Source organism: Battus philenor, unplaced genomic scaffold (genome assembly GCF_028537555.1).
Source record: "Battus philenor isolate CCGP_79_NKW_IND1 unplaced genomic scaffold, ilBatPhil1.0.hap1 SCAF_8, whole genome shotgun sequence".
Lineage (NCBI taxonomy): Eukaryota > Metazoa > Arthropoda > Insecta > Lepidoptera > Papilionidae > Battus > Battus philenor.
In genome coordinates, this window is record NW_027181748.1 from 2135597 (window position 1) to 2152606 (window position 17010).

Sequence of the window (17010 nt, forward strand, 5' to 3'; positions counted from 1 at the left end):
GTTAGCTTTGCCGACATAACTAATGTAAATTTAGTAGTTATCAAAAATTTACAATACAACAATTTCTAGCATAATAAGGTGTTTAGTGAGACATATTTTAAAAAAATTAATATTTGTTTTATTGTTCAATTCAGTGCTCCGCAACCGGTTTGCTATAGTTAAGATACTAGTGTGCCGTGGAAAAAATTAATAAATTGCAATTTTATTACTTTTTATTACACTTACAATATCCGGAGATAATTATTGCACATCGATCTTTGAAAAGAGATAATCGGCTAATTTCACCTTCGAGGATTATCTCTGTTCCACACTACCTATATGACGTTTTGTCAGTTGTGCGACAGAGATAACGCTCTACGAAGCCGAAATTAGCCGATTGTCTCTTTCCAATGGTCGATGTGAAATATTTATCGCTGGGTACTGTACGTTAGTGGTTAATTTGAACAAGTTGCGACTTGTATCAGTTTCTAAAGTAAAGATGGGTAGCTCGCGAGCTAAAGACAAGAAAGATATATATCTTTGCAAAAGATATAATCACTCTATAGTTCGCATGTGTTTAAATTATATCTCAATATCTTTATATTTAAGACTCAATTTTCGCGATGAGTTACAGCTCGTTTAGAGTTAGAGAGAAAGAGATGGGTGTATATAGGAATTTACGCGTAAAAGAGAGAAATAGATAGCTATTGCATGTTTGCATTTAAAATTTTAACTACAGATCTGTCAAAATACAACGACTTACAAAACGTCACATGTGTAGTGTGGGACAGAGATAGCGCTCTACGAAGCCGAAATTAGCCGAATTTCTCTTTCTAAAGGTCGATGTGCAATATTTATCGCCGGATTCTGTATATACAGTAGTTCCTAGTGTAGAAATTACTTCACCGTATCTTTTTATCACATCGCGTATATAATATACAATTCGCTATATCGAATAAGGAAGAAATACACACACGGCTGGTCACTGACCGTAGTCTAACGCGTGTGTGAACTAGACTTAATATAAAGTCAACACCACACGTGATTTTGTGTCGCACGATTTAAAGTTATTTTGACAGGCTCAAGCGAATTCTCTCAGTTTTATTATCAACATATTCGACTGTCTTACATGTTGTAGTGGCCTTATTTTAATAAAGTTTTAAGTGAAATTATAGTTTTGCGGTGATCAAAATGCATATGATTAAGGTGACAATTGAAGTGAAATTGCTTTCGATTAGCCAAAGGTGATGTAAACATTTTAAAATAAGAATATGATCAACGAAGCGTTCGAGTTCGATCGTGAGTGTTTGTTTTTAATGAAAGTATATACAGGGTGTTGTGTGTGTGGTGTACCCACACGCTCCGAAGGGACCCTTATGAGATACCGAGGCAAGCCCTAGAATGGAATCCTCAAGGAAAGCGAAGACGTGACCGCCCAAAGCAAACCTGGCGGCGGACGATCACTGCAGAAGTGAAGGCAGTTGGAATGACGTGGAGCGAAGTAAAGCGCGAGCCTCAAGACCGCTCAGGATGGCGACGTACTGTGGACGCCTTCTGCCCCATCTTGGGGACATAGGAATAAATGATGATATACAGGGTGTTTAGTTGTATGTTTAAACGCCTTAAAAGCGTTAATGTAGACCTCGTTTCTCAGCGAGAAGCTTTTACATATCTTTAGAATTATCTTGTATAAAGTACTCACTCTGAAATGTGCTACAGTAATTTATTTTATCTATTTTAATGCTACAGGAAAAAACTTCTTGCAGTACAAAGTATATAAGGTCGGATAGTAAACAATAATTATTTTTTATATATTGTATTTAGAATTTTATAAACTCCATTTATTATTATATTTTAAATACGTTCTTTTATTATTTCTGAAATCATTTTTATTACATATATATATATATATATATATATATATATATATATATATATATATATATATATATTTAAGGCCTTAACACACACACACATATATATATATATATATATATATATATATATACAACAACGAGGTTTAGAGACATGAAATTCAATAGGACTGTATATTTCTTTCGCTTATTAGAGGTCACTTACGAATCTTATTTAGAAAATTCAACCGCCCTTAGGTCGAAGGAGGTGTTCATTAAATAAATGTCTGATTTCAAACTATAGCTCTTGTAGGTAAAATGAAACATAGAATATTTTTTATGATAAAATAACTATGAATTGATTTTATGAAATAACATCCATCGATGCGTTTGCACTCATACAAAATATAACGCAACACCCATGTATACAAAACATGGACAAATAAATATTTAATGGAATCAGGCGTTACCTCGGGGAAGTCCATCATAAGTAAGAAAAGGACCAATATTTAACCACTTCCGCACATGCAGTGTTAGTCGTGCAATGAAATGCACCGCCCGCAAACAATGCAGAGCTTTTTGACTCTGTGTTTGGCATTAATCGGTGTAACATAGCTCCTGAAGATGCCCCGTGGAGGGGTGAAACACGTGTTGAGTGATTTGGTGGTGGCGGTTGTGTGATTCGCATTGTTTGCCGCATACGCATTTGTAATCGGGCTGGCGGGCGGTGCATTTCATTGCACACTGCATGTGCGGAAGTGGTTAAATATTGGTCCTTTTCTTACATAAACACTTGCGTATATGTATGTATGTATTTTTGTACCATTACATTTGGAACAATTATGAATGTTTTAATGTGCGTTTCTTTTTATCATTCGACATAGATCAGTGTAATTATTGTATGTAATATATACTTTACTGATAGTAGTACATCATACAAGAAGGATGATTTTTTTTAAGAGAATAACTTTTATCTTTCGTACACAAGCCGCGCTATCAGATACGTACTATCGTTTTTGTTTGTGTACTTTCAGTCGGGGCGAATGCATTATCTATTTTTATCATGAATTCTTTTATAAAATTCTGCGCAAAATTCACAAGTGAGGTCACATTGTACGTAGTTGTTTGACTTGTTATTCTATGGGGTGACCAACTGCGGTTCGCAAGCGATTTGCGGATCATTGAAGGATTATTGGCTTCGATGATTTATTAAATTATTACAAATAATATAAATACAATTTTAATCAAACTAAAGACGATCGCAACGATGACCGATCTTGCTCTGCCCATATCATCAATATTAACTAAACACCATCTAAAACAGTGATTCCCAAAGTGGTCTATATCGACCCCTAGGGGTCTATGACAACCTGCAAGGGGTCTACGTCAGCGAAAAAAATTTGGGGGTCCATAAAATAAAAATGGGGGTCCACGATAGTGGATCTCAACACACACTGATAGTACCTATTTACTCACATCATACTATCTTATAATATCAAAACATTTACATTATTTATAAAAGTACCTATGAAGTGAAAAATTATTAATATGTTACGTATATTTTACATAACAGATACAAAATTTTATTTTGAGTAGTTTTAATTTAAATTCAATTAATAAATGTATAAATTAACATGTGTACTTTAAGTTTTTAACACTAAACTTTACTACAGTTAGAAATTTACAGGAAATCAATATCAGGTAAGTAGGGGGTCTACCCAACACGGAAAATCATCGCACGGGGTCTACGACACAAAAAAGTTAGGGGAACTCTGATCTAAGAGAATTACTGTCTCAAATAATACAAGAAATTATAATGAATACTCAAGAAAATACAATAAATGTTATTATTATTTAAATTCAATATACATAGTTTGTTTTTTGTTTTTTTAATTTTGTATAATACATTCGTGTCGATACATAGACGTCTACTTCAAGGATAAGTCATCACTCCATCTAGTGGTAGAAAAACTCAAACCGCGTATACATACTCTTGATCAGAGTTCCCCAACCATTTTAGTGTCGTAGACCCCTTGCCATGTTTTTCCGTATTGGGTAAACTCCCTACTTACCTGATATTGATTTCCTGTAAATTTCTAACTGTATTGAAGTTTAGTGTTAAAAACTTAAAGTAAAAACACATGTTAATTTATACATTTATTAATTGAATTTAAATTAAAACTTTAAAAATTAAAACTAATCAAAATAAAATTTTGTATCTGTTATGTAAAATATACGTAACATTAAATAAACGTAAAATAAACTATAAATAAAATAACATAGGCAATGAATTTTTTACTTCTAGGTACTTTTATAAATAATGTAAATGTTTTGATATTATAAGATAGTATGATGTAAGTAAATAGGTACTATCAGTGTATGTGCTGAGATCCACTATCGTGGACCCCCATTTTTATTTTATGGACCCCCAAATTTTTTTTCGCTGACGTAGACCCCTTGCAGGTTGTCATAGACCCCTAGGGGTCGATATAGACCACTTTGGGAATCACTGCTCTTGATCGTCAGTCGTGCCCCGTCTACTGCCATTTCAGACGTATGAATGCTATCAATAAATATATTATCTAATTAATTTTAATTCATATTTTTGTATATCTTTTAAATATATATACAATAGCGACTCGGGTTAACAAGGAGCTTTGACACCCCTGTTCTATACAATAGTTTACCAGGCGGTATTTATATATGGTTAAAAATAATCAAGTGTTTTATGTGTAATATTTGTCTGTTCGTTCGCTTTGTAGAGCTACTTAAACAAGGATAAATATTAATAAACCAGTTGACTTTATTTGAACTAATTGTAATGTTTTATTTGAGTTCAACTATGTGACTACAGAAGTTTTTGTCTGTCATATTCCAATAGAATAAATTTAAACAGTGTATTAAATTTAGTTTAAATTAAAAACAAAGAATGTTGACAAAGATATGTTTTTTTTTAATGGTCTCCGCTGTTGGGGACCTCTCGTTCCCCTATCTCGTGTGGGACAGGGACTTTTTAATTCTAGTCATTTATTCATATTTTTTATTATTATCATTCTTCTCTTTCATGTATCATCTTATCACTATTTTTTGGTACTACTATATTCCTTTTTTTTCTATATTTTAGTGTTTGTTTTATTTTTACCTATTCCATTTATTACCACCTTCCTGCAGTAGCTGAGGAAGCATTCTCTCTCCCCTTCGTCTTGCATGATGGCCGAGATATTCCATTCCTTTATATTTTTGCCGATCCGGCATTCGGAATCTGCGCGCAGTCTTCCGAACGCCGGACAGTGGGCCACAAGGTGGACCACGGTCTGGCCCACGCAAGACAAAGATATGTTGATATGACCACTTTGTCGTTCAAAATCATCCTGTGGGTATTTATAATGGGCACGTTTTTAAAGCCTTTCGTTGAAACTCTACCATGGTTGGATATGGTGTTTATTCACGTTATAATTTTAATTGAAGAATACATATATGTTGTGTGGTACGCAGTGGCGTACCTAGGGGGGGGCGGTGGGTGCGGTCCGCACCAGGCGGCATTTTTTATATTTACTTATAGTTGTAAAAAGCAACTTATTCATTTCATATTTATTTTCTTTCTTGAATTATAAATGAAAATTCTGTTCCCAACTTTGTAATTTTGTTTAGAATTTTTTTTAACAATTTCATTCAGTGTCGCTAGTTGCGAAAGAAGCTTCTCAAAATTGAAGTTGATAAAAAATTATCTTCGTTTTACAATGAGTCAATTAAGACTACAAAATCTTGCAATATTGACAATAGAACAAGAAATTACAAATAATATATATTTTGAGAGCATTATACACGATTTTTCTAGTATGAAAGCTAGAACAGTAGGTATTATATACGAGTGCATACAAATATGTCTAAAAAAATTTACTCTGTATTAATTTTAATATTGATTAAATAACTTAATAATTTATTTATGTGTATTAATTTATAAAAACCACTATTTGATTGACTTATAATAAAAAGGGCGGGAAACTGGAGATCGCCCCGGGCGGCAAAAGTTCTTGGTACGCCACTGGTGGTACGTGTTCCTGTGGATAAAGAGACGTGTTTTGCAGCGGAGGACGATGCGGCGTGCGACTCGGACGCGGCGGTGGAGGCGGCGGCGGCGTTCGCACGCGCATGCGCACCCGACACGCAGCGCCTGCTCGCGCCGCACTCGCCGCACTCCCCCCGCGCACCGCACACCCGCCGCCCGCTGCACGACCAGGACGAGTGAGTACAGACAACTCTAATATCTATATCTATATGTATAGAGCAGAGGTCGGCAACCTATGATCCGCGAGCTACATACGACTCTAGTTCCATACGCAAGTATTATTAAAAAAAAAACATTCAAAAATTGTTCCTTATTGACTAACGAGAATTGGGCACCATATATATCTACCAGCCCAGTGTGCTCGCTTCTCACGGCACCTCTGCCCTGTGACAGTTGTCAGTGTCGTCAAGAAGTATTATTTATTATTGGCAAGAAAAATTTTATTGGCTCTTTAGAAACTGAGGTAGTCAAAAGGTTGCCGACCCCTGGCCTAGGGTATATTTTACAATAGATGCAAAAATTGACACGTAACAACTTCATTGCATTTCCTGCCTTATGCAGTATTGATAAAGTTGAATTTCGTTTGACGTTCCTATTCGTTTTACAGTTATTGAATAAAAAATAAAATGTCATATCTTTGTTTGACAATTAAAGAATTATTTTTGAATGACAAATACAAAATACTTCACGAACGGGGCTGTAGTATCGTCATTGCATTTCCGTCTTTATAATGTGCAATTAAAGTTTAATTTTGTATGTTTTTCTTCTTATTTTTAACTTATATAATTATCGTTGTCAACCTGATCAAATCTCGTATCGTCTTAAATCTTAAGGTATATTTTTGAATGAAATTTGAGATGTATTAAAGAGGAACTTAAAAATAATCGTAAGTTGTTGTGATAAGGTTTAGTTCTGAAGTTCATTAGGTGTTATAATAAACCAACAAGACTAAGTTATAGCTAGCATTAATCATTGCATTTTATACCTTGTGATGTCAGGATAAATTCTAGGTTTCTGTGTGTTCGCCGTTTTATAGTTGTCAATGCTAATAATAAACAAACAGAAAGTTGATAAAATTGCGTCTAAAATATTTGCAAGCACTTTGTGAATTGTACGTACAATATGGTCTCGGGAAATAAATTTTGGTACAACTATAGCAATTTCTTTTTTTTAAATTATACATGTACTAAATTTATTTCATTTACACATGATATTCTTTCAAAAAATAAAATCTTAACTTAATCGAAGCACATATTTTCCTGCTTATCTAAAAATCGAACAGAAAATTACATATTTCTAAATGGTATTTTTAAAAAATCGATTCCAAGAAGATGTCGCAAATATTTGCACAGACTAACGAAATGTCCGCAACTGGCTCACGTGTCAGCTTAGCGTTCAAAGCGCGGGAACTGCGATCCAAGATGGCGTCCTTGTGCAGTAAAACGTTTGAAAAAATCTATACCTTCCAGTGTATATGATCAGATTTTCAAGTGAATTATACATGAAAAAATACATATTTCATTTCATCTTCGTCGCCATCAGCGGCTCATTGTGTTCCTCATGGTTATTGATGAATCTGAAGACCAGGAACTATTATTTAATATTATGTTCAATCATCAAGAATTATACGAAAGTCTTTTTAACCTCAAATGCAAATGACTACAACGCGAATCTATTTGTAAGTGGAAATCACAAAAATAACTTATTATTTATTTTGGAGCGTATCATATCAATCGGCGTATCGATGTTAAATAAACTATTGCGTACTAAACAAAACTGACTTTTATACCTACCCAATAAAAGGCATGACTGTTGGCACATTGGAATGAAAATATTATTTTATTTTAATGACTTCTAAATCTCGATAGTTCATCATTGTACATCAAAAAGCAGATTCCTGGAACGGAAGTCTGCATATATAAATCATTCCAAAGATCACAATTCTATTTAAAATTATTCGAAATAGATTTAATACGAAAATTTATTTTGACGTCCAATTATCATTACGCTTAGTGGATCGAGATTCGTAAATATATTTGTCTTTACGAGACCATAGTAAAACTCCTGTATGTCCTGTATTCACAGGCTGGACTTTTTTACAATTAGACCAATTTTTTTTTTCAATTCGTTAATTTTTTTATCGCCATCTGATACCTCGCCGCCTAATAGCGGCTTTTTTATATGAGTAACAAGTTTTTTTTTTAAGTTTATTATCAATTTTTATATCAATATTATTCTATCCTTTGTTTGTCAACTTACTAAAGTTGTTTACTGAACTAATATTTTTTAGTTTGTTTCGGAGTACAATTTTTTAATTTAAAAGCGAATTGAAAATTTCTTGCAACAAAATTTACTGACATGTTTCTTATTTTAAAACTTTTTAATGTTGTCAAAACTGTTAGGTAAGTTTCGTATTAAACTAAAATGCGTGTTTACATTTTAAACATTTTTATTAGAATCAATGATCATTATGACAGAGTTTCGATTTCAGAAAAAAATAATAAAATACTAAAATGTATGACTCAAAAACCAGCTAGATTTATATAGTACAGTAACCAATGACTTGATCATATACACCGTTACAAGTCTATATACACTGTTTGAAAGATACGTTACCCGGCATTTTTGTATAAACACCCGTAATCACGTGATCACTTCTTTTGATAATTACACCGCAAGTTAGACCGGCAGGTGCCCCATTGTCTCCTACGTAATAACGAACGAATATTCATGAGGCTGCGTAAATTGCGCGCTAAACGGAAATTGACGGGAAATTACGATAATCATTCCGACTTAACTACTAAATTTTCTTGTTATTTATACACGATCTTAAAAAAATCACGGATAACTCACAAAAAACTTTAATTAAGGATAATAGGACTAAGCAATCAGACTTTTTAGATGTTCATAGTGATATATATGTTTGCCGAATAACATTGGATTGTGTATTTTTATTACGGGTTAACATATTGTAAGATAAAGTTATAAAGAATATAAAAAATGAAAAACAAAAATTCTAATTCATAACAGTTTCTTTTAAATAAGGCCTTTTCAATGGGGACCCCGCGTATCCCCCTATCTATTGTGTTACAGGAACTTTCTTTTTATTTAATATTTTTTCGCGCTCCACTATTGTTCCTCCTATGATCTTTCATTTCTTAATTTTCTTTCTTTCTGCAATTCTTTCTTTCCCTTTCATATCCATTTTTCATTTTATTCGATACAATCCTTTCTTCTCTTCAGACTTTTACTATTACAATTTATGTGAAATTCTATATAACATTTATTAATTCATAATAGTATAATAAAGAAAAGTATATGAATAAAAATATAAATATAAAAGTCAGAAAGGCGATGTAAGAAGGAAAATAAAGTATGAAAAACAATACTAGGAAATGCGGCGTATAAAACGAAGATACTATGAATGATAAAAAATGTATGTACCTAAGAATATAAATATATATATTTAAAACGCTTCATAAAATAGATATACTAGTCACTACGATCATCTATACTATTTATTTTACTACGTTTAATTTGAAATTCGAATTCAGGTTAGAATTTGGACCATGACAGTATGTTAGTCGCTGCCGATGTTGAGTCAGTCACAGTTGTATGTAGTCTCTGTGATATACAAGGTGATTAAAGGTAAAACTTCAAAGCCTTTACACCTATTTCCAATCACTGTGTATAAAGTGATCGCTCTGAAATACCTTATATATTTCTTATTGGCGTATACCAATAAGAAATCTGTAAGGTATCTACGTCGTACGACAGTCGAAACGTAATTCTGAATACTGGCCGGTATTAAGACGTCGTTAACATAGATAAAAAACCTAGTAAACACGAAAAAACGTAAGTAAAAAATAGGAAATATTAATCTTTAATGTCAAAAAACAGCTCTAACGCTAATGTCTGTGGAATATAGAACCTAATAAAAAAACGAGTGGCCAGTACCTTTTGGCAGAACAAGGTTTGCAATGATAGATAGTAAACAATAATTAATTTCAAATATATAGTTATCCTAATTTTAATATCGATTTTTATTACAATATTATCATTGTTATTATTGCTTCTGAAGCCATTATTTTATGATAGTGTGTACCATACATTTATTGACAGCAAATTGGCCTTTTAAAGATTTTATATTAATAAAACATCATCCTGTATCTATGCCGATATAAAAACTGAAGAAATTAATGTCATAAATATAAACTAAGTAAGTAAAGGACCAATATATAGCTCCAAACACAGAGTCTGTCACTGATCGGTGTAACATTACTCTTAAAGATGCCCCGTGAAGGGGTGAAACACGTATTGAGTAATTTGGCGGTGGCGGTTGTGTGATTCGCATTGTTTGCCGCATGTGCATTTGTCTGCGGGCTGGCGGGCGGTGCACTTTATTGCACGACTACCACTGCATGTGCGGAAGTGGCTAAATATTGGTCCTTTTCTTACTTAGGATGGACTTCCGCGAGGTAACGCCTGATTCCATTAAATATATTAACTAAGGACTAACATTTCGTTTTATATAATAATTTTGACTTTAACAGCTAAATTATATTTTTAATTACAATATTGTTTATGTATATTTAAAATCGATGTAAAACTTCGAAAACTAAGTTATTATCAATGTAACAATTTTTTTTTAAAATGTAGATTTGAAATCTTCACAATGTACACGGCGGTTTGGCAAATCCAAATATAGATAGAACAAACAGTCACGTTACTTATAACCTACATTGTGATCACATCGCAAACATGAAACTTGGGAGACAGACGTGGCCTGACGTTCCCTTATCGCTGTCACATGTTGGCGTGCTATTTACAAGCATCGGGTAATTTTGTTAACAGTAACAAATCTATAAATTGCACATCGAACGCTGTAATATACAGCGTGGTTAATTATAAATGTAAAAAACTAACTACTCATACTACACTCTTTCAGTTATTAGATCTTAAAAAAAATAACATCCCATAGAAGAGCGTGCGCCGCACTTCAGTCGTATAGCGGACCCGTTGCGACACTAACGCCCTCTTTTAACCCTTTCGCTGCGGAGCGCTTAAAAATGAATTACTCTCTCAGACATTTATTAATGATAGGGGCGAAGTTGGTGAATAATTGTTTTTGCGCGTTGGTAACAAAGAAATTAATGACCGTGATCATGCAATTATTGAACCGATGATGTAAAACAAATGTACTACGCCGCGAGGCGCTGTTCGCTGAAAGAAAGCGTCTATAGTGGAGCGCCAAAAGGCACTATTCGCAGTGAAAGGGTTAAAATCAATGACTTCACTGCTACTACTTTATCTAAGATTACCCTACATTAATACTTACAAAAGTACCTTCAAATAAACATATAATTTTAATAATTGTTATGTGTAAATGATAAGATTATTTTTATCAATTAATACACTAACTCCATCCAAAAATCAATGGTGCTTATTGCACGGCTACTGCTGCATGGCGGAAGTAGCTATATATTGGTCCTTTTCTTACTTGGGATGGACTTCCGCAAAATAACGCCTGAATCCATTAGATATTTTTCTTCTGTCTTACAAAAGAAAATAAAATTCTGTGTGTGACATTGTGTTTGGCACTAATCGGTCTGTGTCATGTATGGGTCATGATGAAATAAAGCTATCAAAGTTAAAAAAGTGGAATTCAGTTTATCTTGTGTGATAGTTTAATGTAATATTTAAAATAAATAATCCATCAGAAAAACTTCAATTCACAGCACAGTAAATATTATTTCACTTTTAATACTCTAATAGGCCAACTAGCATAGGTTCCACTAGACAACTTATCACTTCGATGGTTATCGAACGAGTGACCGAGTTCCCGACTCGATAAACAAAACGCTGTTTAACCCCACCACTCTCAATTCTTTTACCGGAAGTTGTCACAAAAGAGTAAAAGGGTCGAGTAGTGTTGACATTTAAGAAAATAAAACTTCCTTTTATAAAATTATTACAAAACTTTATTCAAGTTAAATATTTAGATTTTTATATAGAAGTAAATGCATAGTTCCTTACTGATTATTAAAAAAATATCTGACTTGCAACCTCTTTTGTTTTTATAGAACGTGAATAAAAAGTGTGAAATCAAAACAATGAGTCTCCGTGTTCCATTGTTTTGCGGCGACAGTTGACCGAGTTGCGTCGCGTTGTTTGAAGCCTGTCTTTCACGGTATCTGTGTCCTTTGTTGGTGCACCCTATATAACGTAACTAGCTGTAGACACTAGATACATTCAAATATTAAATGCGTAACTCCTTTCAAGGTTGCACCCGCAACGTGGACGATATAATCGGCCTAATCATCCTGTGTAAAGGGATAACTCTATAAATATGCTACATTAATTATTTTTTCTATTGAAAGGCGATAGGTCGTAACTTCCGAAAATAAAAAAAATATTAATTTTTGCATGTAGCAATCCGTATCTATATTACGTTATTTCTTACTATATTATTAAAACATTATTTATTATTTCTGAAACTATAGGTTTCTCCGTGTTTCACTCTATGTTTGACACTAATCGGTGTAACATAACTCCTGAAGATGCCCCCGTGGAGGGGTGAAACACGTGTTGAGTAATTTAACGGTGGCGGTTGTGTGATTCGCATTGTTTGCCGCATACGCATTTATCAGCGGGCTGGCGGGCGGTGCATTTTATTGCACGACTACCACTGCTTGTGCGGAAGTGGCTAAATATTGATCCTTTTCTTACTTAGGATGGACTTCCGCGAGGTAACGCCTGATTCCATTAAACATAAATTTCTGTATAGTATGCACCATATACTACAGTGATGAAAAAAGAAAATGTCATTTAAAACTTCCAGTCATTAGAACGGCAGTTAATTTTGGTAGGTTGGTAGGACTGTCTATAACATTTGCTAAGCGTCTGTTCAAAAGTTTAATCATCTCTGAGTAACACGTGTTTTTGTCAAATGTTTCAATTTTGCCAACAACTCGACTGATATCGTTCCGAAACCACCGTATTCGTCTGATTTTGATCAGTGCTACTTCTGGCTATTCAACAAACTGAAAAGGCTAATACGAGAACCTCGTTTTGACACTATTGAGGAAATAAAAACCGATTCGAAAAAGGTCTTGAAGGTTATTCCGAAAAAAGACTATTCCGAATGTTTTGGGGACTGGAAAAAGGTTGACAAAAATACTTTATATCGGACAGGGGTTACTTTAAGGGGAATCAAATAGATTTGGTAGTATAAATAAATAATTTAAATTTTATAAACAACCTAGCTGATACCGCATACGTTATTTTGCGAAAAAAAGTTTTTAATTAACAAATAAAAAATAGGGGTTGATCGTAGAGGGGTGAAAATTTAGGGTTGTATGTATTTTTGTATGCTCTATCATAACAAAAATAAAAACAAAAAATTTCGTCAGAAACTTTAAAAAAAATTTAAGGCGAACAACTCTTATCACTTAGGGATATGGAAAAAAGATAGTAGCCGATTCTCAGACCTACCGAATGCGCATATAAAATTTGGTAAAATCGGTCAAGCCCTTTAGGAGCAGTATGGTAACTAACATTGTGACATGGAAATTTTATATATTAGATTTACCCTACTTTTTGACCATAGTATTACAATAATTGACAGTATTACAAATAAATTTTATATTCATGTATTTGAAGCTTTTATATCTCTTACCAATTATCAAGCTTATAGAAAAGTTTAGGTAACATCGTTGTTATGTTAAAATAGTATTTTCGTTCCAAAAGGCATATTCAAAAATTATAATTTGCGATGTTTAAATCAATATGTAAAAATCATCATATCCTTGTTTAAGAAGTGTCAACAATGTCCAATTAACATATATTCAAATGTGTCTGTGGTATTTCTAACTGAATTTAAGTTCTTCGACCTGCTTAAAAGTGGAAAATGATCGGATTTGGTATTTCTTTTTAGTAGTGTTCCAAGCAGAGATACCATCCTGGAGCACTTGAGTGTAGTCAACGTATGTAGCGTCAGTGATAAGAGTAGTATGCAGCAGTCAACGTCTCCAAAGAGAGCTTGAGGTTCGCTACCATAAAAGAGGTCCTAGGCCACGCGCCCTCTGCACTCTGCCGCCTTAAACTAGCTTATTCTACAAAATCCATTACGACAGCAGTGAAAGCCTTTTCCCAAAAAAAAAAAAGATTTAAAAAAATGAATGTGTGATTCTAACTTTGCTGTCGTCCATAGTGATTTTTTTAATCACAACGCAATGTCGGCACTACACAATTTCGAAGAACCATATATTCGACTGACAGAGTAACTATTATACATCTATAGAGATTTAAATTTTATGTGTTTAAACAACTCACAACTAATTCCATCGTTATTTATTCCCCGCAAAATGTAATAATAAATAACTTTTTTTTCTTCTACCCTCAATTTCAACAATCAGGTGTTTTAGTGCCTCTTTCATTCATTCAAAATGAAGGAAATTTTGAAGGATGAGAGAAAAAAAAATACAAAGATTATTGATAAATATCCCGGTCCTGAAAATAAGATAGGGGAACGAGAGATCCCCAATAACGGGGACTATAAAAAAACCTTTCCTGGTGAGCCCCGCTTCCGACCACAGACGAGCAATTTCTCGAGCTACTTTGGCTTTCGGTTACTTTGGTTTTGGATTTCCTTATATATGATTAATTATGTATTTAATCTAATGTATTAACAAGTCAATGCAATTACTATTATAAATTATTTATTAAATGGTCTCTAATTATTTTCGCACATATGTAATTATGTTGTGATAGATTTGTTTTTGTGTTGTATTGTCGTGATCACGTTGGCAAATGATACGGTACCCGTAACACCTGGCCCTCTGACAAGTTGAAGGTCGAAATAGCAATTGTTTTCCGTCCGCAATGTAGTATGCACAAATCTTTTAGAATCTCCGGACTGTCCTGTTTAAGATGTACAATAATAAATTAAACATGTCTTGGTAGATTTTTGTTAATAATTAAATTACTGAGTTTATATCTAGAGTTTAATAAATGAATTAATTAGAAAATTAAAATTTAACGGTTTAATATACACAAATCAAACAAATTTGTAGACTTTTTGGCCAATTTACTGATTTTAACGCTGTCTGTTCCCAATACAAATAATGCGCGAGTAAACAGGTCCCCTTGCGTCAACCCTTTGAAGAATAATAAAGAGTATATATATTAGATATACAATATATGTCATAGAAATTAAAACATACTACTTAATTACATATACTACACGAAAAAGTTTTACTACTAGCCCTATGAAAACAATTGCAGCTATACCTACTCACATGGGTAACTCTTTCCACAAACCTGCATCTTGAAAGAGTAAATACTTTGTCGAGGTGACTGGTAGCAAAAAGAAATTTCATGTCCCGATTTTATTCCATAATGAATATATCACCTAGTGACAACTGAAGTAGGTCTGGCAACACAATCTGTCGCTGGATCTATCGGCCGATCATGCTGTCGATTCCGCCCAAGGGTGTGGGCGGGCGCGTCGGACGTTTCAGAGACGTGTTTTTTTTTTTTATATTTCTTCAATAGTTCTCAGTGTTGCAAGTGTACATTTTTTGTTTTTCATTTAATTTTTAAAATAATATTTCGGGTCACGTGAATAAGTACAGGGTGATTAGTGAGCTATACATTCACGCCTTAGAAGCATTTATATCTATTTCCAAACATTCTATATAAATTGATCACTCTGAAATAATTCATTTATTTTTTTCTATTAGAGTATGATAGGTCAATAAATTCTGTCAGTACAAAGTCAATGAGGACAGATAGTAAACATCAATTATTTGAATTCATCGATTTATGGATGGGTCGTATCATACATAAATTGACAGCAAAGAAGTCATGCGTTGTATCGCAAACGAAACACATTAAATGCCTGATGCTCTTATTTGGGAGCTGACTAAGCAAACAGCTGATTTACTTAAAAGCGATCGAAATGTGACTCATTTGCCCTATTTCGGGTAAATTACCCCAGGTGCGGTCAACGCGCATCTCCTTTGCGCCGCCGTCGGATCAGTTCGCTCGCGGACGTCGTGCGAGATACACGTGCTTTCATTTGTTTCGCGATAAACACCAATTGTGACTGTGAAATACGACATCAAATACATGTGAATATATTGTAATTCATTTCTACCCCAACGTGGTTTCAACTTTAAATAATCGGGTGATGAGTGCGTTTTGAATTTCAAAATTTTCGGTACGACCCCGTCGATACGAATCGGTGAGCCTTTGCAACGACGGTCAAATATTTTTGTTAAAAAAATCTGTTTTTAAACTGTTCGTTAACAATTTTTTTTAGTTGTTGTAGAAAATTACCCATCGCACGATAGTTAGTCATCATTTACATACTAAATGTACAAACGCTATCAAGCATACAAATATACGTAATAATATTATAATAACGACAACATACACTGATACAGACGATATACACTTCCCGTGATCGATTGGAACATACGTATATATATTTAGTTTTGAGATCTGTAGGGTGTTTATTGTTAGAGTATGCTTTGAGAGTTGCATTTTGTTTTAATGTAATGTTTCTGTTTAAAATTTAAAAAAAATCTTTACACGACAGATTACATGTTGACATCGAGTTGAATGTACTGCTCGAATTATAAATATCTTACACCTGAGAATAACTGGCGAAAAATCCCTGAACGACATATTTATATATATATATACATAAATTTACGTTTGATAAACATTGAAATAGCCTATCATATCTCCTATGAAGTCATTTATAATATTAACTTAGCACACTATAGTTCTGTGACAATTTTTTTCGATTTTTTTTTTGACGATTCGAAGTGAATATCCACACCTAACAAATACGAGTATAATGCTGCTTCGAAAATAGAACAAGAATTGTTTAGAGAATGAGCTGATAACTTAAAAATATCTATGTCCTTTCTACTCCCACTGGAAGGGATAAGCCTCCCCCAAAAATTATCAGGATGACCAGTCTCGGACTGCCCGCTAGCGACTTACCGTGACTTTAACATAGTTTTTTTTTTTTATAACCTAATTCAATAAAAGATATTCCTGATGTACAAACACCCTTGTTTTTCAAACTCATGCTTT

The 17010-nt window shown here is 33.6% G+C and overlaps 1 protein-coding gene across 1 annotated transcript in view; it reads left to right on the forward strand.

Moving 5' to 3' along the window:
• The window catches only part of Gdap2 (ganglioside induced differentiation associated protein 2), a 107716-nt gene that overhangs the window by 60983 nt on the left and 29723 nt on the right, over positions 1-17010 (forward strand). The window contains exon 7 of the mRNA XM_068775080.1: positions 5921-6077. Coding sequence (XP_068631181.1) covers positions 5921-6077 — 157 coding nt within the window. The remainder of the gene's footprint in view (positions 1-5920; positions 6078-17010) is intronic.